The 25,264-nt window shown below is 35.3% G+C and overlaps 1 protein-coding gene across 4 annotated transcripts in view; it reads left to right on the top strand.

Annotated features, from left to right (window-relative positions):
* The first annotated feature begins 226 nt into the window (after nucleotides 1–226).
* magu (SPARC related modular calcium binding-like protein magu) overlaps nucleotides 227–25,264 on the top strand; it is an 85,536-nt gene continuing 60,498 nt past the window's right edge. For all 4 annotated transcript variants that reach the window (XM_085944301.1, XM_085944286.1, XM_085944295.1 and 1 more), the window contains exon 1: nucleotides 227–957. In XM_085944301.1, coding sequence (XP_085800427.1) covers nucleotides 856–957 — 102 coding nt within the window. In that variant the 5' untranslated portion in view covers nucleotides 227–855. The remainder of the gene's footprint in view (nucleotides 958–25,264) is intronic.

Below are 25,264 nucleotides of genomic sequence, written 5' to 3'. Positions count from 1 at the left end.
AAAAATAATAGAATAAATAATACAAAATCATTGTCCCTAATTCCGGATTGAAGTATGTATGTAGCATACAAAACTATGCAATGTGTCAATGTGAGATTGTGATAAATTAACTTTTGCGAATCACATTGTTAGTTAGTGAGTTGTGGCAATTGTAGTTGCGTTGTGCTACGACCAGGCAGTCATGTGAAACTGTGGTCAGATCACCGATCAGTGATCACCACACTTCACTCTTCAGTGTAAAGCTCTCGCGTGCGGTGGACAGAGCGTGCCCCCTCTGCCCACAGCTCGGCTTGTGTATCATTTCCATACAGCAACAGCAGATTAAACCAGTCGGCCGCATAACACGTCACACCTTTGAATCGCCACACTTTAACACCCAATTATTCTCAATTATACCATAGAAGAAAAAACTCCTCTCCGTTACATCCATATGATTTAATCTCAATAAAAAATATATATTAATCGTACTCACAAACGGCGGGTAAAAAAACAACCGTTCTACACTAATATTATATACCCATTAAACCAAATAGCTTCAATTGAATAGCCGCTTAACTGTTTTCGTTTAAATAATAGTGATTTACGTGTTATAAATAGTTTAATAACAATAATAACAAACTACGGCGCGTTAACTAAACTTTATCAGAATAACATGTGGTTAACTAAATAACATATTTACTTAATAAAACGGATTCAAATTAACATTGTTTTGATTAATAATAATAATAATATGCAATTTTTGAAAAATAAAATAATGTGATTGAGTGATTACACTGTCTCTAAGACGTCATGACAATTATTGTTAAAACAATAGATTAAAAAAATATATAAGATAAAAATATAACAACAAAAAAAATGATGGGGAAGGAGATGGGGGTTCTGGTGAACATTGTTTTGCTACCAATTTTGTTGATATATTGTTTTCCCGGAGAAGTTATGGCAATTCCAGGCGCACAGGTTTGGATAATTCACATTTAATTTTGTATTATTTTATATTTTTCATATGTACATGGTTTTTTTAATAATATAACAATTAATGATTTCACCCCAGGGATTCCTAGATTATTATTTCTAAATACGCATTCTGGAGTCACGGGATTAGCGAATGCGTGAAATATTTAAATAATATTACCTATTTTGAATAATAATATCATTGTGCTAATGAAAAACGACTTTTGTCTTCGTTATTGAAAAATAATGTATGCCTACGCATATTGGAAATTAATTACTACACCAGTTAATTATGATGATATTATTCCTATTAAAATGACAAAGAGGAAAATATCTGTACGATTATAAACAATCAAAACAATTGTATGTATTACAATTAAAACGTTACACCACTAAAGTACGGAGAAGAGAAGTTTTCCGTTAATAATTTATAATATATTATGTTTTCTACATTAAAGTGCGGCCACACCGAAAACAAGTCGCGCGACAACTCGTTAAATTTTACGATAAGCATGATAATTATCGTAAAATTTCTTAAGCAATTATGATAATTATCGTAAAATTTAACGAGTTGTCGCGCGACTTGTTGCCGGTGTGGACCAGGCATTAGGTGATAATTTTTTGAGTAACCAACATTTTTTTAAATAAGTACGTACCTACTCTTATTCGCACAGGTTATTTGCAATTAAAATAGTGTGAAAGCGAATCCCAAATTTCCAGCATTATCAATTCTGCGATTCGGGATTCCATGATTGCAAATCCTGATTACAATAATATTATATTGAAATATTCTATTCAAATTCTAGCATCACAATCTTACTAGTACCTAGTAATTTCTTCAATTAATCATCTTGGAAACTACTCTGCCGTATTAAAACAACTTAACTCCAAATTAGATGAGAATTATCTCCTAAAGTCTCCTAATACTAACTAAATGATTCGCACATATAGTCAAAATATAGGTAGGTATACAAAATATTTACATAATATATGCGTAATTTTTTATATATAGATAGTTTAATATTTTAAATTAACTACGCCTATATCCAACACACTTTACTTTACTTTACTACAATAATATTATTATTGATTTGGGGATTTGCAGGTATCTACGCCTTATTATTACGTATATTAAGTATGCTCATATTTCGGGAAATACAATAATTGGTGGATTGAGATATTATAACAAAACAATTTTTATCAATTAAAATTAAACATAATAATATAACGTAATTCATAATATAAGGGTTGTATAACGATCATTGATCAGGACCGATGTGTCCGTCTCTAGACACTAGTCACTAGAACAATACCTACCAAATATAATTAATTATAGATTTAATACAAAATAATCTGTGAATAACTTCACTTAGGATCTAACATTGCTCACGGTTTATTTGCTCAGTATTTTCTATGAAGCATTAATTATAACTAGACATGTTAAATTAATTGGCTATCATTGTATTGTAATTTTTGCTAATATTTAACGAGGCTTCTCCTTGCAGTTGTTAGAATAATTAATAATAATATGTACGAGTATGTACTTAACAAGTTTTTACTACTACTTCAACATGTTTTTTTTTTTTTTTAATATGGACCGGTTTTGCCCATAAATAAGCATTGTCAGTTGAACGATGTCTATGTGTAGTAGGTATGTATTGCAATCCCGAACGAATGGTCTAACTATCCTAGAATTGCTATTTGTGCAATCTCGGTAACACGGGGTTAGACAGTACAATCAAATAAAATGTTGTGTCTGTATCCATGTAATATTGTAATGCATGGCCCCGACAAAGGGGGAGGATCGGAGCCAGGAGACGCCCGGCTTGGCTGGTCGACCAGATAAGTGGGATAAACACACATCACAAAATGACCCTTATAGTAAAAAGTCGCCTGCGGCGCTAATTTACATGAAATATTAATGTTGATTATCGTTTTAAAATATATAGTTATGTGATACAATTTTTGATGTGTCGATACTTGACAATTTAATAAATCAAGTGGATGTACCTATTGAAAAATACTAAAAATTGCTAATACACGAAATAATTTACCTTAAATTTTACACTATTTAAAAGAAATTACGTCAGACACACTTTGGAAAACGTTACTGTAGAGCGCACTGCATTTAATCTTAGTGATAGGTAGGGAGGCTTGCCAGGGATTCTGGTTTGGGGGGCTGCTTCAGGATGTAGGGGCCAAGCTGTAATATATATTATGCCCAGAGTCATAACGAAAAACGTACATAGGTACATAACATTATACATAATATACAATAATATTTAGTGGAATTTTATTCTTATTATCAGCCATTTACAATTAGGTACATATTTGACTATCCCTTAATTCCAAGAATATAAAGAGATATGCGTAAGTGTACCTATAGTATATTTTATATATTTTTTTTATTAATTACTACAAAACGATATATACGTTACGAAATTACAGAACTTTCAATATCGATACTTTGTTATCATGGGAGATCCAGGGATTGCAAACACTAATGGGAAATATTTATAATAATAATTATTGATAAAATCCACCAATAGGCCGCGAGCAGAGGTTTGAGAATCGATAATACAAATACACCAAAGGCGTAATAATTATTGTTACTTGCTAGTTATTTTCAAATTCACACGTTTCTTCCATATATTATAATAAATACGTCTTTGTTCTACAGCAGTGTTTCCCACACGTCAAACTCATGCGTAATATATAGTAGTCTCCCTGAAATGTATGACTTTTTGTAGAGGGAGGCTGGTCATGCGTTGCATATTGGGGGCACATTGAAATGGCGACGAGTCAAGGAACGAATACAAATATTTTTTTTAAGTAGAAGTGGCGGTTTTCCATGAAGTAAACAATGCAGATGCTTCATTATAAAGTATCTATCGACATCTTAGTTTAAAAAATAATCGAAGCATAAAAAATCCTGACAACATACATATTAGTGTACCCACTAAAATACCCATACTAATACATATTGTAATGGCTGTACATCGCACAGACAACATTTTCACAAGGGTGCCTCCAAACCTGTCAACGTATCTAAAACCACCCTTGTGTGAGACTAGGTTTCGTTGAAATGATCTTATTCTCAGATGATGATTATGTTAATTTAAAGGTATTTTTCGTAAATAAATAATATAATATTACGAATTTGCTGACAAATGAAAGAGGTCAGCATTCTGTGTCTGTTTAAGGGTGGCACTTTTAATAAGGATATCAGGTCATAGGTATAATGTGATATTCACTGTTCTTCATTAAAGTAGAAAGGTGAACGTCTAACAATCAACAATTATTTATCATTTTTGTATAAAAGTCTAATAACATATGGCTGTCCGGATTAAATCATTTCCTATATTATATCACCGAAAATCGCGTTTTTGCGCCAGCCAAATGTCATAAATTAACGATCTTGAAATACCAAGTTAATGAAAGAAATAGTGGGGTCCAAGACCACTTTTGAAACTAAAGATAGACGAATCAGAAAATAAATTGCATCCCTCATATTATGCATATTCAACCCCACTCAGCATCCGGTTTAGATGTGTGTTTAGTTTATATAATACTGGCTGTAACAGCAGCTCAAAAGATTTTAGTAAACTTAAAAATCGAATAAGTATAATATTTATTTTCGAATTTAGAAGGCTACGTTATCCCAAGGATAAAGCACATCTCCCTAAGAATGAGTCACGGGCGCGCCTGTTCCGTCTCATATCTTCGTTTCATTGTAATTTAAATTCAATGCCATTCTGTACCCACATTGCACAAGTTCGTCCTTAATTGATTCGAGCGAAGTTCAAGCTGATTGAAATAGTCCTAACAAACTATTAATATGTTAATTGGATGAGCTAATTCCAGATGAGCAAACGGCTTGTAATTTTTGTTTTATTTTACGATTTCATACCAATGGTGTCATTCTAATTTAACCATAATCAACACTTAACAGTCTAATTCTTGGAACTCATTCAGTTTATTTAGAATATAGCATTAGAATACGAATACAGCTTCGTGTATGTCTGTCAACATAATGATACCCTAGTTCTATAGGGAAACAATTCAAAATTTCAAGGTTTTGAGTTAATAATGCCATTCTATGTAGAAAGGTGGGTCATAGAATCGAATATCGCTTTCTGGGATTAATCATCAATATGAACGGGAATGTTTGGGTTGATTATTTGTTAAACTGTAAAATTGCATTGTGCATTGCTAAGTTCATTTGAACTAAACACATTTATTTAAAAAAACCAATCATTGACATAAAAATTCGTTAAATATTTTCAAATACCATTATCTTAGAACAGGGTGGTTTGACTTGTTTCACTCTAAAAGTGAGGTATCGAATTAATCCTAAGACAGGTCGGACATACAAGCTTGTCTCGACTGCAACACATCGAATTTGTCGATGTTATTTTGTTGCCATTCAAAAATACATGTAACATAATGTACAATGGCACACAGCGTGTATGCAACACTTTAGGATGAAAAAATATCCCCTATCGCATGTAACAAATTTCGTTCGGCACAGGGCGCATGCCCAATATCGCTTATGTTGCTACCCTAGCGGTCAGCCATTCTAATCCAGCTGTCAAAATCGCCACATCTACATGTAATTACTCGCACGAAAACATGGCAGATGAACATCAAAACATTCCTTTCGATGGACGCATTATGCATCGATATGTGCCTTATTAACAGACGAACCCAATATTCTCGCCTTCTTCTTACTTAGCCTTCCTATGTAACAATACATAATAATCGCTGTTTTGGTGTCAGGTGGCGATTTTGTGCCATGATGTTTTCCTATTAAAATTTTTGTTCTTGACGTTTCGGGTGCCACACGCGTCATTGTCTCATAGCGGCTATGTACACGGGAGAGAGTTGCAACACTTCTATCATTTTTGATTTCGATTGTATGTGCGAACAGCCTAATACCCAGCGCCGCAGAGCAAAACAGTGTTTTGGCATCATGCTTGCCAGTCCCTCTGTTATTATTTTTACTATGTTTCAATTGTGTGCGTCAATTAATATGATAGACATTATTTTTTTCGTTTTGTCTTGAAACTCTTAATCCTTACCGAGATATATGTAACGAGCAATTCGATCAAACCGGGTTAATTCCGTCACTGTATCTAATTCATTAACACGAGTAGGTCTCATCTCGTATATTTTAGCATCACTTTTTAAATTGTCGTTACCGGCTCATATACTAATAGTATTATTATCTGTCGGTTACTGAATATGCACCCCAAAACCGAAGTTACTAGGTTTGTAGTTGATGATTGCCATGCTTGTTTCGGGGAAAAATTATAATTGTGTATTTTTGCTTGAATTGTTACGTTTTGTGTTATGTGACCGCTCATTTAAAAACACCTATTCTCTGATATAACGAGTAACGCTTATAACGAGCAAATTCAGTCGGTCCCATCTTCCTCGTAATATCCAAGTTCGACTGTATATACAAGATGATATATCGAAGAATTAGAGCGAAATACATTTAAAAATACAAATATGTATACTTATTGTATACTTTTTATGAATTTTTCGATCTATAATAAATTCATTGCTGTTATATTATACAAAAAGATATTATTTTAAAGTCTTAATGGGATGGGTCACTGTCATGTTCAGAGTGCAATAAATAAAACGTTTCTGTAAAAATTAAATTCTTCGTACGTCAAAGGGTGCCTCAGCGATAGGTAGGTGGGCCCGCCAAAGATCCTGGCCTGGGGGCACGCTTCAGGATGTGGGACCCATGATAGAATCCATTTGTCAATGAACGATGATGAATTTGGATTGACTACTATTGAAATTGATTGTACTAATAGACAAGCACATTCATCGCATGAAAAAAAATACGTTATTTAAAAATGAATATAATATAAGTAGTAAAACCTTGTTTATTTTTATATACCTATATATTTTTTCAATTTTGTATTAGTACATTGTTGACTATTTAAAAAGGTGTGTGTATTATTTGATGAAATAAAGAGGGGGAGGCACCAGGATTAGATTTTTTAAAAAGGGAAGCGTAGTAACATAAAGTTTGGAAACCACTGCACTAAGGTATCAATTTTTAATAAAACGCAATTTTTCTCACGAATTTGTTTCACCGCCGAACAGATAATCGAAGGAGATTGTCATCCAGTGGCACTCAAGAAGAGATCTTTATTTAGGAACGTATTTTTTCGACTTATACAAGGTATAAAAGAGAACTCTGCCAGGGAGCATCAGTTGTTTATTCTCCCAAATGAACCAACCTGCTACTGGTAATGCCAATTGGGAAGGCGATAACTATGTTGAAAAAAATAATTACTTCAGGTCTTGATATATTCCACTTGCGTGAGGGTGGGTTTAGGTGGACTAGGGAAGATTTTATAAATTCTTAAAATAGGACCTAATTTCGGTGTACTTCTTTGAACTTCAATAGATGTATAAATGTATTTTCACTGTTTTTGTATATTTATATTATTTTCCTTTTTATCGCTCTAAAAAAATACATTACCTTTGGGAATGAAATCAATTTAGATGGGCCTTCATTAGACCCAAACTGATGATGATATTATACCGGATACCCACTGTATGTATTATCTTTGATTCGCAAGCCACTGATTGTTTAAAATAATAATAATACAAGGAGTGCTAAGGTGTTTTCTCTGAGATATCTTTAGCAAGGATCACTTGGGAATGCATGGGTCGTTACTGGCTGCATTCTTTTGCTTGAAATCCTGTTATCGGAAAATGCAATGTTTTATTTAATAAATACCTACCCACACCTGCTCGGGTCACGTCACGGGGGATAATTTATATCCTTTCGGTTTTGATGTGGCTCGCCGGCCCACCGGTTAAAATATTTATTAAGTTTCTTTTGCCAGCTTGCGGCGGGATTTTTTCCCGTCTGTCAGATGTGCATTAAATAAAACACTATAACTCAAACCGCTCTTTAGCCAAATTATATGGTTTTAGCAACCCAAAGCAATAAAGGCGAACATGGAGTTAATATTACTAACAATATAGTCAGGCCAGCCAACGATTAAGTTTAAATATTTCATTAATGGATCGATCTATTATATTCTCCAAAGAGATTGGACTCCTCCCAGTCTTCAATCTCTTTGATATTCTCCCTATCTTTCTCTCTCTCTCTCTTACGTAGTCTATGTCAAAGATTTCCAGAAAAAATATTTAATATATTAAATACATAATATGTCTTATATAACATTCTGAATTATAGCGTGAAGCGATTTGAAATGATTACGCTGATGGAGTACGGAACCATGATTTATAAAAAAGGACATGGAAGAATTGCACCGCAGGCGACTTCTTTTACTATACATATGTGAAACAGACAAATGAGATGAGTTGCCTTTTCTGCACATGTTGGACCATTTTTTAACGCCATTATTTGCGCACAAAGTTTTTTTTGTTACAAAATGTTTTATTTTATTATGCTATGAGACTGTCATGGAAAAATGTTTCGACTTTAATGCATTCTCATAGCTTGGATATTGTAATCTCCTAAATATAGGTGATATTTATATATTTCGATTTGCCGCCATGTTTGGCAGTGGACAGCGTATGTGGGTACTTATTGTATTTGTATTTAATATTAAGTTTTTCGGACTTTTGCCGCCCGAGAGTTTTGCACCTCCAACACCCCCGCTTGTCGCACCCCCGCCAATTCTATCTAAGGGACCGATTCATAGAAAGTCTACGCTCTGTAAAGCTAATCAATGGCGATACCTATACACAGATGACATTTATTACAAAAATAAGCAACATAGCAACGTCGCTTTCCGTGCTCAAAATTATTACCAATTTTCAAAATTAAGTTTCGTAAATTGATAAAATATATTATTTACAATGGAAAAAGTATAAAAAAATACACTGTGAGTTGATTATTGTATATTATGAATAAACGTTAATAATTTAATGGTTGCCATATCAGTGGTTAATTTAATAAATGCACGCTCCAGATGCAAGTGTCCCCAGTATTTGGACAATAATGAAAGTATTGTAACACTATTAGTAACGTTTCGTTTACAAACATTCGCTGGAAAGACTGTACAAATGTCCATGCACACACATACCCACACTCACCAATGCACGATTGATAATTTGATCGCATTTCGCACTAAGGAACCATCCCACACTTTGTGTCCTGTTCCAGTAAATCAGTTATTCCCAACCTTTTTTGTTTGGCGGAGCCCTGAGACATTCTATAAAATCTCACCGAACCTGACACACACTAAAATCCATGTGATAAATTACAAAATAGCCATGTTGAAGCGGTAGGCAGTGAGCTACCTAGGCCACTGCCTACTGCCACTCATTCTTATGTTAATCTCAAATGTTCACCACCTATACCTATACCGTGAGTATTGAATTATGTCTCAAACTGATACATACAATCTTTTTTGTTTCTGGTATCCACATGTATAATAGTATTGCAGTTAGTAATCGCAGACGATTTGCAATCAAAAATTACATAATTCGTATTCCATTCATAATTTGCAGCCATTTACCTTAAGCAACGGACGACCTGCCCGTCGACATAGAATGTCACTGCCATTATATCCCGTTTAAACGTGTATGGATGTACTGTGCACAGTAAGAAAATGTATGGGGAAACATGTATTATCCTGCAGTTGGCAAAATTACGTGCATAAATCAAACAAATTTGGAAGGTTCCGAATTCAACGCGGAAGTTAGATTATTTTCGATCTGCGCCTGCGCAGTAGAGCGATAGGGGCGAACATGCAGGTAAAAAATCGAACTACTCATTTTGAGGTTAACCGATTTTAAATACAACCTGTCAGACAGTAGTACTTACCTATAAAATGACAACCTCGCGTCTCGCTTACTATTGAGATTGGAGAGATAGTCAGCACTTTTATGTGTAAACAGTTATTGTCATGATAGTTCAAAAAAAGCACGATTGCCGACAGTAATTCCATGCACGTGTACAGGTGCTATTAGTGTTAGTAAACAATAATATTTATCAATGTTTAAAAAGTTTTTTATACGACACCTGAAATCCCCCTTTGTTGTCCCTTCTCAACTGTTACCACAAAAATTATATTGCCTAGAAAACTTTACATACTTCAATAATAAAACTTTCACAATAGGCTTGATTGCATAAATATAGGCCACGTTAAACCTTATTTTTAGTCGATTATCTGACAAAAAGATTTTTTTTGAACTCTCACGGAACCATGATTGGAAATCACTGCAATAGGTACAAGGTACATGTCTCATGTTAATAAGAAGAAAAACGACAATATAACAATCAATTAAAAAGGGTCTTTTGGTCTCAACATTTTGCTTTAGTGGGGTAATTACTTTATGCAGAGCACCGTCATATTGATACACGTCATGTAGTCGTAAACATTGCGTTTCCATAGGTACTTCTTATGAAAAATGTATTTTTTATTGAAAGTGAAAATGAAATACATTATACGCGACGAATTTAAAACGTGTAAGCTACTTGCTACATTGACACAGAAAAAAATCGCAATATTTCGAGGCATGTCACAAAATATATGTTTATTTTGAAAAATTGGATAAATAGACTTTGACGAATAAACATAATAGAAAAGAGGTCAAACTGATTTTCAGGCGTCATAACACCGTATTTTTATTTTTAATGCGTTTAAATATACGACAGCCCGATGGGTCCAACGGCTGGTTGAATCGACTTATACCTATATCTCTTCATTTTCCGTCGACATATTAATTATTATTATAATATCATGAAATTCCCGAAGGATGTGGTCAGCATCCTTACTGCCGTGGAGACAATATGTAATCCGACCTCAATATGTAAACGGGCAAACTTCATGAGATTTATAATGATTTTATGATTATTTGTTAGTATTTTATAAAACAAAAGCAATCAATTAATTTGGCTCAATGCACCATTTATTATTTTGGTAATCAAACTTCAAGAAAGTTGTGAGTGAATGCGTAAATTAAATTTGGTTGTTACTTTAAGCAATTTTATCAGGGAAAAACGCTAGCTAGAAAAGTAATATTTTTAGAAAATTTACCCATTTAAATTTGTCAGAAGAAAAATCTATAGTGAAATATAAAACATTCTTTTATAGATAAAATATTATGTAGATATACTATTTTAGCTATTTCAGTCAAAAATTAAATCGGGATGTCTTGATTAATAAAAGTTTCTATTAAGGACCAATTTATTATAAGTTTTTTTAAGTAGGTAGCATTTTTTAACCGTTTAAAAAAAACGTTTTTTTTTCAGTTAGGTACATGTACAAACACGCACATTATCATGATCTTACTCCCTAGTTCATTTATCGTTTGTCAATTTATGGCTACGGTCGAATGTTGTAGCTAAACCACTGGGAAATGCCAAGAGAAATGGCGTATTTCAAAAAAAAAAATACTACCTTATTCTTAGGTCAATAATTATTATAAAACAATCATTATTCGTAGAATGTTTTAATACATTTGAATGTTCAATGACATGGCTTATAATCGATATCTTTAGAATTATCTTCAAATGTGTTAATCGTGCCATCTTTTTTGAAAAATATAATGCCAAATTCTTGACAAATTTGGGATCACAGAGATTATAAATATAATTTTTTATCGTTAATATTTCACTATATAATGTTAACATCAAGTTTACTAGTGGTTTTATAAATGCGTTTAAAAATAATAAATCTAAAAAATCTTAACACCACTGCACATGGATGTACTGAAATATGACTATATTCTAAAACATTATAGCGAGAGGTTTAAAAGAATACTATTTTATGTAATAAAAATACTTTATGCAGTCATCAAATGTTCAAAATAAATATAAAGGATAATAAGGCTTCAAAATTATATAAATAGATTATCTACGACGTTGAAGGAATGTTCAGGCTAATGCTTTGAAAATACCATAAAATCTCCATTTCGACCTACGTCGGGCATGTGGGCCGGTGACGTGGAAAAACGACAAATTTAACGCCATATGCCAGAAACGATTTTTGCATGTTAGAAGACTACTGAAAAATGCTAGACAAGAAAAACGCAAAGCTGGCAACGCTGAGTAGGTATATTTTATGTTATAAATAATTATAGTAATCAGATAAAATTCATTTATTAATTTAATTATTTTTTATTCACATATTACTATATTATTGCTCCTCTTACCAGGTGGAAAAGAGTATTTGAATTATCATGTAAGCGAAGATAATAATAATATTATATAGGTAGTTTTATGTTTTGTTTCGAATTCCTTTATATTCGTAAATTATTTTGCAACAAAATTAATCGAGCTATTTTTTACCTGTAATATTTTGGTGATGAATATACTAGTCTACCAAAAAGGATTTTGATCTTGAGAATATTCCAATTTATTTAGTCATGTTATGACATCATTTACCTAATAAAAAATAAATAAAAATGAAAAATCAATTCGATCGACATTTTATGATAATGTATTGTTTTAGGGAAAAAATATAACATGTAGCTAATTTTCTTGGAAGGTTTTTAATTTGATACATAAGCAATACAAATATATCACGAATCGTTGATAGTGTAGATACACATATACCTACTAAAATAGCAATAATGTATGTATCTATAGTACCTAAATATAAGACATTACCAATTGAGTCATGTGTGTCTCACTTAATCGCGATGAAAGTGACTAGTAGATTTTTACATTTTTGAAATGTTTCATATATTGAGTTAATTTTGGTAGTAGGATTTTGTGTTTTAAAATCAAAGTATCACCTTAAGGGGGATCCTATATGCCAACAGAGAACCTAGCGGAAAAATACGAAGCTTGCAATTTTAGATTTTTTTTGATAATTTACAATTTCAACTGTGTTAATTAATAAATATGTACTTATCTGAAAACATTAAAAAGATTTTTATTTTTTTTAAAGTCAAAGATAAAGAGGCCATCCATGGACTGAAACCGTATTCGGTTTCGATTCGTGTGCCATACTAAACTTATGATTTTTGTCATGAAAATATATTTTCACTAAATTTGTAAGTGTACGTGTATGGTATAAACGGGTACGATCAGATGCTTATAATATACTTTGTGAAAATATATTCCCATGAACAGAAAAGCTAAGCTTAGTATGGCACACGGTTCGAAACCGCATACGGTTTCAGTCCATGGGTGGCCTAAAACTTACAATTGTAAAAAATGTAATAAAATGTGAATTCGTTGCAGGGTCACATCTTAATATTACATTATATTTTATGGTCATATTTATTTTTAAAATATAGTTTATTAAGTTTCCAATTTTTCGTCGTTTAGATTTTTGACTAATTCATCGTTTTGAGGGTGGAAGTAGTCCGCAGACAGTGCAATGTGTAGATAGCAGTTAAAACCTAAAAATTACAACATTTTAATAATTCAATATTTTTAATAATCAGCAAAACACTGCCGTGAGAACGGACATATGATCACCTCCCGCCGGCTGAAGAAATGCTTAAGTGCCGGGTGTCAGTTGTCCATCACAGGAATGAACGAGTAAACAGTGCATTCCTGTCATTGTGTCGTGTGAAATCCATTGTTGGACTGATAACGTTTGTACCTTAATCAAATTTCGCAGACAAAATCCCAGGAATCTATCCGCAATGTGGGAACAAAACAATAAATTTACCCACGCTGTGGATAGCATTTCCTTTGTCTACTTTCAATATAAAAACAGACGTGGCAATCCAACAAGAACTCAGTACCTTAAATTCGCTCGTCTTAATAACACGCCGCTCGCTTCAACGTTAAAATAACTTTTATCACAAACACTATCGTCGTAATCTAATTTATAAACTTTGTATTATTCAAGCTGTAAATTGAATCTGTAATTTGTGTTAAGGGATAATAAATTTGGGGAATTACTTTTATACGCATCAAAACCTTCTGATTTTATTCATCACCTACCCCTCATCACACCATCCCTTGCAACAGTGGTGACCCGTAAAGTAAAATTCAATTCATTCATTTTCATTTTACAGACTTCGTTTAATTTTTTTTATTAACTACTATTTTACTGTGTTTGTGAGAGAATTATTTTTTCGTTGGAGCTCGTTTTCCCGCGCAGTTTTCAACATCCGTTTTCCCGCGTTAATTTTCTTAAATTCACTTGCCTTGTCAAGATGCCCAATGGACAGTTCTCCAGCGGGTATGGCAGCAATGCCGGAGGAGAAACGACAACACCAGCACCAGCCCAGCAGACCACACCTCAGATCAGCCGCGTGGCAGTGAGGATCCCACCATTCTGTCCAGAAGACCCGGAAATGTGGTTCTGCATGGTGGAGCGAAGCTTCGAAGCAGCTGGCGTCACGACTGACGCGACCAAATTTGGATACATCCTGGGAGCTTTGGAATCTCGTTACGCTTCAGAGGTTCGAGACATCATCCTTAACCCACCTCGTGAAGGAGCCTACGAGCACCTCAGGACGGAGCTGACGAGAAGGCTGAGCTCTACCCAGGAGCAGAAGACCAGACGACTACTGGAGCACGAGGAAGTTGGTGATCGCAAACCATCACAGTTCTTGCGCCACCTACGTTCTCTCGCAGGAGCAGCCGTTACTGATGACATCCTACGCACGCTTTGGATGGGTCGCTTACCACATACCATGCAATTGGTACTGGCGACACAGAAGGACGCGGATCTCAACAAGGTTGCAGACCTAGCTGACGCCATGGCAGATTCCACATCAAAGGCATCCATTGCTGAAACCACGATGGAAGACCTGTGCGGCATCAGCAAGCTGGTGATCACCTTGCGGGAGGAAATCTCAACTCTTCGCGAGGAGCTCTCCAAAGAGCTCGCAAGAGGAAACCGACCATCAAGGCCACGTCACCAGTCACGATCAGCCAGCCAAAGGAGGAACCATTCCCGACCGCGAGACCAAAGCCACAGCAAACCTGGCATGTGTTGGTATCATCGTAGATTCGGCCAAGATGCGGAGAAGTGCGTCACACCATGCACCTTCAACAAGGGAAACGCCACGGGCAGTCGCTAAGCGCGGCCAGCGATTACAGCCCTACCTCCAGCCGCCTCTTCATCACCGACCACGCCACGAAAATACAATTCCTTATCGACACCGGAGCGGACCTTTGCGTTTTCCCACGCACGAAAGTACAGGGGCGCCGACCAAAATCACAGTACGAACTTTCAGCAGCAAACGGATCTGTCATTGCTACGTATGGCAGTATCTCACTGACGCTGAATTTGGGGTTACGAAGAGAATTCACCTGGAAATTCGTGATTGCAGATGTCACCAAGCCCATTATTGGTGTTGACTTTCTAATCCATTTCGGATTGTTAGTCGATGTCAAGAATCGCAGACTGTTGGATCAGACGACTCAACTTACAACCTCTGGACGCCACAGCAGCACTGAGATAGCAACTGTCAAGACTGTCGCAGGTAAATCCCTTTATCATGGATTACTGCAGCAGTTTCCGGATCTCACGCGCCCAGATGGAGCTGGTAGAGAAGTCATCCACAACACGAGACATCACATACGAACCACCGAAGGACCTTCTGTAGCTCAACGTCCTAGACGCCTAGCTCCCGACAAACTTCACATCGCCAAAAAGGAATTCGAAACCATGACCAGACTTGGAATAGCACGACCATCTGAAAGTTCTTGGGCGTCACCCCTTCACCTGGTGCCCAAATCTGAAGATCAATGGAGGCCATGTGGTGATTACCGCGGATTAAACGCTCGAACCGTACCTGACAGGTACCCCGTGCGTCATATCCAAGACTTCACACAAACATTGCGTGATAGGAAAGTTTTCTCCACGATCGACCTGGTGAGAGCATACAACCAAATCCCAGTGGCTGAAGAGGACATTCCGAAGACTGCCATCACAACACCCTTTGGATTATTCGAGTTTCCATTTATGTCTTTCGGCTTGAGGAATGCGGCCCAGACTTTTCAGCGCTTCATTGACGAGGTTCTGCAGGGTCTGGACTTCTGCTACGCCTACATAGACGACATCCTGGTAGCCTCCACAACAGAACAAGAGCATCTTCAACACCTGGAAATTTTGTTCAAACGCCTACAGGAGTACGGCCTGGTTGTCAACTCCACGAAGTGCCACTTCGGAGTAGAGGAAGTAAAATTCCTTGGCTACCTGGTTTCCAGCACCGGAACTCGACCACTTCCAGATCGTGTCAGCGCTATTCGCGAATACACCCGCCCAGACACTCAAAAAGGACTACGACGGTTCTTGGGAATTTTGAATTTCTATAGGAGATTCGTCCCCAAGGCCGCAGAAACGCAAGCTCCACTGAACTCACTCCTGCAAGGAAAAACTTCCAAGAAAGAACCTATCATCTGGACACCAGAAGCAATCAAGGCCTTCGAGGAATGCAAGAAGAGTTTGGCGGAAGCAACGCTATTGAAACATCCGAAAAGTGAGGGGACTCACTTAGCGATAATTAGTGACGCATCCGATACTTCCGTTGGCGCAGCACTTCAACAACGAGTTGACGATCAATGGGAACCGCTGGCATTCTTTTCAAAGAAGCTAAGTCCAGCGGAGAGAAAATATGGCGCTTACGACCGCGAGCTTTTAGCTATCTATCTAGCTGTCAAACATTTTCGACACATGATAGAAGCTCACACGTTCACCATATTTACCGACCACAAGCCCATTACGTTCGCATTCCAACAAAAATCGGACAAGTGCTCACCAAGACAATTCAGACACCTCGATTTCATCGGACAATTCACGACCGACATACGTCACGTCGCTGGAAAAGACAACATCGTCGCTGATGCCTTGTCTAGGATAGAAGTCGTTGAAGACACACTGAATTATGCCAACCTCGCAGCCGACCAGGAAACTGACAACGAAATGAGTACATTTTTACGTGACGGATCGGTACTTCAGTTGAAACAAGTACTTATTCCCGACACAGACATAAAAGTATTCTGTGACTTGTCAACACCTATCGCAAGACCTTTCATAACCAAACCGCACCGACAAGCAGCTTTTAATCATATCCACAGACTTTCACATCCCGGAATTAATGCGACCGTCAAACTTGTCACACAACGATTTTTTTGGCCGTCGATTAAAACGGATTGTCGAAATTGGGCCCGCAACTGTCTTCAATGCCAGAAGAACAAGATCACACGTCACATATCAGCACCACTCGGAAACTTTGCACCTTCAGGACGATTTGAGCATGTCCACATCGACATCGTCATCCTTCCTATGTCTGAAGGCTGCAGATATTGCCTCACCTGCGTTGACAGATTCACGCGGTGGCCGGAAGCATTTCCGATTAAAGACCAAGAAGCGGAAACGATCGCCCGTACATTCTACAATGGTTGGATCGCCCGTTTTGGAACGCCCTTGAGAGTGACAACGGATCAAGGCAAACAATTTGAGTCGAACCTTTTCAGACAATTAAATCGTCTGACTGGTACGGCGAGGATTCACACGACAGCATATCACCCAGCCGCAAACGGTATGGTCGAAAGACTGCATCGTCAATTAAAAGCCGCTATAAAATGCCACGAGAATGAGAGATGGACTGAAACATTGCCGACAGTGTTAATGGGAATCAGAGCAGCTTGGAGAGAAGATTTAAAGACGACAGCAGCTGAACTTGTGTACGGCGAACCCTTACGCCTACCAGGGGAATTTTTGTGCCATCAAACCAGCACAAACCAAGACCCGAGCAACTACGTCACGATCCTAAAAAAACATTTCCAACAACTGCAACCTGTAAAAAGCCAGCAACACGGCGAGAAACGCGTTTTCATTTTCAAAGACCTTGACAAATCGACACATGTGTTCTTACGCGATGATACAGTTAAAACTCCGCTAAGATCTCCATTTACCGGACCATATGAGGTCATCACGCGCAATTCGCGAACATATGTCATTTGCAAGAGAGGAAAAAACGTCACCGTTTCTATCGACCGTTTAAAACCAGCGTACATTCTCAAGGAAAATAAAACAATGGAACAGCCTGAGAAAAATCCTGACACCGTGGGAGCTCGTGTTACCCGATACGGCAGAAGTGTCCATTTTCCAGACCGTCTCTAGGCCAGTGGAGCAAATATCGGTCAACAACATCAGGCACGAGCCGAACAATGCAATCGGGGTCGTGTTTCAAAACAGCACGCGGAGTTTCCGATTTCAAAACAGCAACGTTAGCGAAAGCAAGAACACACATCGACCTAGAATGTAGGTCAGTGGTGTACGCAATATTTAAAATGCAGGCATAAACAATTTATTCACAATAAATGCGGATAACTCAACTGGATTATTCAGTATTTTACCATCATCATCACCAAGAGACACCAGCATACGAAAATGGGTGCACAACAGACAAAGGAAGAGATCATCGTCGCACAGACTGCGTCGGGCAGAGCAATTGTCAACGACACGTCGACAGGCCAACTGTCGTGGGCAACGCTTGCCTTGATTATCGTCATCATTGCCGCAGTTTCCAGCTACCTGCTATGGACAAATTGCAAAAAGCACATCACCAAGAGAGTCATCAAGGACATGAGAGCAGACGTCCCGGGATGCAGACCACCGCAGCATCCACCGAGACAGATCTGATTGGACCTTCAAGCGACCACCTCTACCTACTTTCATCGCGATTTGCGTGCCGCATTTCGCTGGAAGGGGGGTATGAGGGTGGAAGTAGTCCGCAGACAGTGCAATGTGTAGATAGCAGTTAAAACCTAAAAATTACAACATTTTAATAATTCAATATTTTTAATAATCAGCAAAACACTGCCGTGAGAACGGACATATGATCACCTCCCGCCGGCTGAAGAAATGCTTAAGTGCCGGGTGTCAGTTGTCCATCACAGGAATGAACGAGTAAACAGTGCATTCCTGTCATTGTGTCGTGTGAAATCCATTGTTGGACTGATAACGTTTGTACCTTAATCAAATTTCGCAGACAAAATCCCAGGAATCTATCCGCAATGTGGGAACAAAACAATAAATTTACCCACGCTGTGGATAGCATTTCCTTTGTCTACTTTCAATATAAAAACAGACGTGGCAATCCAACAAGAACTCAGTACCTTAAATTCGCTCGTCTTAATAACACGCCGCTCGCTTCAACGTTAAAATAACTTTTATCACAAACACTATCGTCGTAATCTAATTTATAAACTTTGTATTATTCAAGCTGTAAATTGAATCTGTAATTTGTGTTAAGGGATAATAAATTTGGGGAATTACTTTTATACGCATCAAAACCTTCTGATTTTATTCATCACCTACCCCTCATCACACCATCCCTTGCAACAGTTTTAATATTTTTATATTTATTTTAAAAAACATCGATTTTTATAAAAATGTAAATGTGTATAACTTGAATTTTTTTATTTATAAATGTTGAAGAAGGTTGATTGTAAATTATCAAAAAAATCTCAAATTGCAAGCTTCGAATTTTTCCGCTACGTTCTCTGCTAGCGTGCCTCTCCCCCTTAAGATTTGACGATATGTTTATGTAAGTATTTATGAGTAAAATTATATATCAATAAATAAATAAAATTTGTGAATGTTGAGTTGGTAAATAATTCAAACAATGGTATGTTGTAAATTTACAATTTTTCGATACATCATACACAAAAATACATATCTTTATTACCGTTTAGGATAATTATTTTACTTTTGATTTGTAATACTTAAATTATTATTGTTAACGAAAATAGTTTATAAAATAGTAAATAAGCAAAGATGTTCGAAATAGCGGTTTGCTAAATTTTCTCATACAATCTCATAAATCTAATAAACTAATCTCATAAAACACAGATTATGAGATTTTTTCTTCCAGGGTAGGTACTTTCTGCAATAATATTATTTATTCGCATACATAATATTATTGCTGACGGTACCTATATCGATAAAATACCCTTGAGACCGAAATGAATATAATCATAATAACACGCCAATAAAATTTGATTTTTTATTAATTCATCATGGGCCCTTCTAAATCGATTAAAGTAATTCGAGTAAAATGTTGGTCATTGTTTAGCATATTTAGATAAATCAAAAATCTAATGTCGCATACTACTTTCTACAAAATTTCTGTGTGCAAACTTTTGTCCTAATAAAATCTTAAAAACACTGCCACATATCTTTTTTCGAGGAATGATTGCTGGCAATTCGCTCAAAGCTGGGGTCTTTTCCCTGGTACTGAAAAATATATAAGAGTATGTGAATTTGACAGACGTGAGATCGAACCCGTGTTTCAGTGCTTTAAATGTAGATGCCCTGCCGCTACTCCACAGATATCTCCAAATAAGAAGTCATATACATAATCCCTATTCACTATTCTTGCTAAACTCAGTATAATATGCATAAATGTCAGTTTTTTTGTTAAAATATCCCAACGGATTTATGAACTTCCCATACATAATACCTACGGTATTTTAACAATGTTTGAAAAACGTGGATTCCGGAAGCCGGTGGCAAACAAATTTTGAAAATAATAGCCGATATATTGGATTATTATTTGTTAGGTTAGGTTAGGTTATCATTCTTGAATTCATGAATTTTGCCGAAGTCGGCGATGAAAATTGGCGCTGTTTCCGCCCGGCTTCCAGTAAACAGACTTACCAAAAAGTGTTTTTAAGGTTATCCCAAGATGTTTTTTCTATTTTCATTATTGATTCTTCTCATCTTTTCGTTTGATATGATTTTGAAGTAGGCACCGATGTGTTGATTATTAGTCTCTGAGGTTGATTGCATGCGTTTGAAATAAAAATCGTAGAGCCGATTAGTTATCTCGGTTTGATAATAATAATTGTAGCTGTGGGTACCTATCGCTATCCAATAATCTAAAAAACAAACGTTAAATAGCTAATTCTCTCTGCACCCGAGGTGTTTACGCCAACCGAAATTTAATAATGACATCGAACAAAAATAAGAATTCAGTTTTTTAAATACAAGACAATCACTTATAATTAAGTGGTGTTAATACCCTAGTCAAATGCATTTGTATTAATAAATATAAAACACAGCAAATACTACAATATCTATTCTACATTATTAAACAAAATAATGTATATTATCAACTAGATTTTGAAGGAAATTCATCAGGTTGATGATGTCCTTTTAACCGGGTCTGAGAAAACTTTTTAGGTGATGACCACATTAGTAATATAAAATGAACGATGGGCTGCAAGTAAAATACTATTTTTAGACATAAGTACATTATTTATTATCACGGAATTTCAACTTGAAAAAATAAAAAAATGATTCTTTAATAGCCAACAATTTAATGAGAAGAATGAAACTGTTTTTAATTTCAGGTGTTAATTTTGTAGTTGAGATTGTTAAAACTGCTTGTAAATAATGTTCATCGGTGATGCTTTATCGCAAAGAGTTTTTATTGATATTCATAATTGAAAATGTTTTTTCACACATTATTATGTAGGTTGTTCCAAAAATAGCTAACATTTTTCGATCCGGATTCTGCATCCTTCCACATCCCTCTCGCCCTCACATTGGCTCGGTCCAGTTCGCGCGCAATTTCAAATTCTATCCTAGTTTGAACAAAACTAGAAATGATAAAACAATAATTAAGTAACAAGTTGATAAATTCTTCAATATGTATATTTAAATTTTATTTTTAAAAAGGCGCTAAAATGTAGAAGAAAGTAAACTTTTTTTAGAAATACGATTAAAACTCGAGGGCCCCACATAAATACTAAGCGGGCCGTAATTTTCCCAGGCCTGTTTTAAACGGACAAAACAGGGTTATGTTATATATTATTGAATAATTAGGAATACGTGCCCGGAATCCATATGGAATAATAAAATTGGTATAGTGAAAATTTCAACCTTGGTTTAATATTACATAAAAGTGGAATAATATCTTAGGTATCTATTAAAAATTAATTTGCAAATAAGTTAAAAACGTTTAGCTTGCCTACTTCACATGCATTTTTGTAAGATGGCATTTCTTAGACTGGCCAAAAGACTGAATAAAAATTCTCGGGGAGCCCATGTTGTTGCGATAGATTTTTAAATTTATAGCAATCAAGAAGCAAAATAAGTTTTAAAAATTACACTTTCTGACATTAGAGAATCAATTGTCATGTAAATTTAGTTTATGTGACATAATATGGAGATAGGTAGAATATTTGTTAGTTTTTTTTAATCTTATAAAATGGGTGTATAATTTATGCAAGTGACAGTATTTGAGACATTCTTTTAAATTTTGAAAAATCACGTATGAAATAGGTGGATATTAAAATAATGCTTTTAACTTTGGAATTGTTGCGTATAAAGTTATAAACACAATCGGAAAAATCCTTAAGAGCATACATAAGTGAAACGGTAAATTTAAATAATAATATATAAAAAATAATAAAAAAAAAATTTCAACAGTAGGTGGAACGAAATTTCGGAGTAGAGGTGTGAGCACGTCAATTTTTTTTGTGATGGCGTCGGAGGAATATATTCTCAAATCGTGTAAAAATGACTAAAAAACGTTCCGCATGTACTTGAACAAAAAAAAACATGTCAATGAATATACTATTATTATTACGAATATAATAATAAACATAACATTAAAAGGACGCATGTTGAATTTTTATGACAAATTATATTTTATTCGGCTCGCGTCATTTGCATAATCTGCGCATCGCCTAGTCACGATGTTTTTAGACCATGCCTCAGCTGACGTATAGCCTTAATGATTTTAATATAAATGTGTGAAATGGTAATTAAATATCGCAGAAAACATGAAAATGAAGCATAAAAAAGATACCAAGTTAGCTGCAAGTACCTATTGCAGATTCATTTCTTGCAAAATGTGATGGTATGCAGATCATGCACTGTTTATGACTCTTATGAGTGGCAGATCAACAAAGAAATCAGAATAATATATTTTTTGACAGTATATTTAATAGAAATAAGATTTTTTTATCTTAAAGCGGTGTGCATGTGAGAAGTTTGAAGACTGTTATTGTATTCAGTCATATGTAGGTATGTGATAGAAATCTTACACACATTAATATTTTCCGGAAATTGTCACGGTTCTCTGTTTCGGGTAGCTCGCAGTAACGCGTCAGAGTGCACCCTTATTACACCTGTAAGACAGGTGATATGAAGAATAAAACCGGACAAGTGCGGGGATCCGTGGTTGAAGTAGCAAAACTATATGTAATATGTAATAATAGGCGGGATAAATGTAGAAGTCAGTGAAACCTGCTAGATTTTGTTACCCGCCCCCTTCTGTCGCATTAAAAATCACTAAAAAATGATAAATTATTAATATTGATTTTTTTTTCCGAAATGGACCCCCAAACCATTTTTCTGCGTGTGCGACTGATTAGTTCACATTTTTTAGTTATTACTTAACAATGTACATAGTAAAAACCAGTGGCGAGGGGTGGAGGTAGGCTGTTAAGATCCGACATAAAAAGTGCATCCTACATCTTGTCAGTCAAACGTATTTGTTTTAATTAACTATTTCTTTTATTCAACGAATAATTCACAAGATTTAAGAATGTACCTACCATTCTAATTATATATGTTCAATAATTAGAATGGTACATTCTTAAATCTTGTGAATTATTCGTTGAATAAAAAATATAGTTAATTAAAATTATTAGAATGTTCAAGAAAGTTACAGCAGAAAACATTGGAGAGATCACGTCGGTTAGTAATTAAAGTAGTAGGTACCTACTTTGATTTAGAATACAAAAGCCGATTGCCTAAGTAGCTCAATTTGGAAGAGCGCTGATGAGCAAAGCATTAAGTACCTACCAGTAGTTAAAATTTGTCGCAATTAGTATGTCACCTCGTAGAATAGTGATCTAAGTGCAGGGCGCGAAACCCAAGAGATGCAGGTTCGATTCCTGCCGGGTGTCTTACTTTTTTCAAAAGATTTTTTCTATTGGTTAAAATATATTTTGTCAGAAGTGTTTTTCAAAATTATGTATGTATTTGTTTTAATTTAACTACGTCTACAATGTGTGGATAGTGTTTGTTAGTTTTCAAAACCCTGCGTAATCCAAGTATTAATCGATAATAGTAAAAAAAAAAAAATCATTTATCTATAAAATATCTAAAAGTATGCTATTAAACCATAGATACATCATTTTAGATAATGTTTAAATAGAAGAGTATTTTTTATCGATTATGGTTTGGATAGGCAGGCCTTGATAAATTAAAAAAAAAACTAACCAAGACCATTCTGTATTCAGACGTATTTTTAATTCAACTAAAACAAATATTAGTATGACTGATAAAGTGTCCACTATTTTGTGGGATCGCTCTTACCATACCTAAACTATTATAATTTGTTTGGGCAGGGTTTAATTGAATTTTAAAAACTAACTAGAACCATCTACAATTTGTATTCTTAGTTCAATAAAAACAAATGAGAATGTGTGATAAAGTTTAATGTGAATTATTTATGTCGAAATTTAACAGCCTACCACCATCCCTCGCCACTGCTAAAAACAAACGGCATTTTTATAAAACAGCAAATATGCATTAATTAGGTAGTTAATAATATGTACTTGTGAAGCTATAAATCATCACACATCGTAATGTAATAGAACATTTGTTATACAATTAGTTTATAAGCTATCAAAGCTTGCCGAAAACCGTTTTATAATTTTAATCATTTGAACTTATCAACCTGTTTCACTGACAAACTAGTTTTGGTCTTTATCATTACAATAATAAATTTAAAAAAATAAACTCGTTAGTATGTAAGAAAAATATATTATTTAATCATCAAAGTAAATAAAATGCCTTCTCTCGAGTAGTATTATAAATCTCTATGGCGATCTGCGCATCTATCCTATATAGAAGACTGCCATAGGCAGCTATCGAGGGTAGGTTTTCATATATTTGTATTATTGTAATTGTTACAATAAGTTAGCCGTCTAAATAGTCAAAACTGCCTATATCTAAAATTTAGCACACCCAAGAATGGTGCTGTTAAAACATACCACTTATGGTAACAATTACAACTAACTTATTGTAATTGTTACAATAAGTGCTAATACTTCGATACAAAAGTACCATCGATAGCTGCCGTAGCGGCCGATAGCAGTCTTGTGTATAGTATAGATACACATGGGGCAATTTTCTTTGACGCAAATAACACAACGGTTCCGTCGGAAAATTTAGACACAGGCCTCCAAACAGTAAAGTTCAAACCATTCATAAAGTTATTAAGGATACAACTATAATGTCACCAGTTGAGTGTACATATTTCCCATAGTTGGTATTTAACACAATCATCACATTTTTATTTTATTATTAAATGTTTTATTTTAATAAACTATTTTTTTTTCAACGAATAATTCCCA

The sequence above is a fragment of the Rhyacophila brunnea genome, unplaced genomic scaffold (assembly GCF_057557595.1).
Source record: "Rhyacophila brunnea isolate RB1 unplaced genomic scaffold, BYU_Rbru_1.0 scaffold_1, whole genome shotgun sequence".
In the NCBI taxonomy this organism is placed as follows: Eukaryota; Metazoa; Arthropoda; class Insecta; order Trichoptera; family Rhyacophilidae; genus Rhyacophila; species Rhyacophila brunnea.
This window is presented reverse-complemented; position numbering and strand designations above follow the sequence as displayed.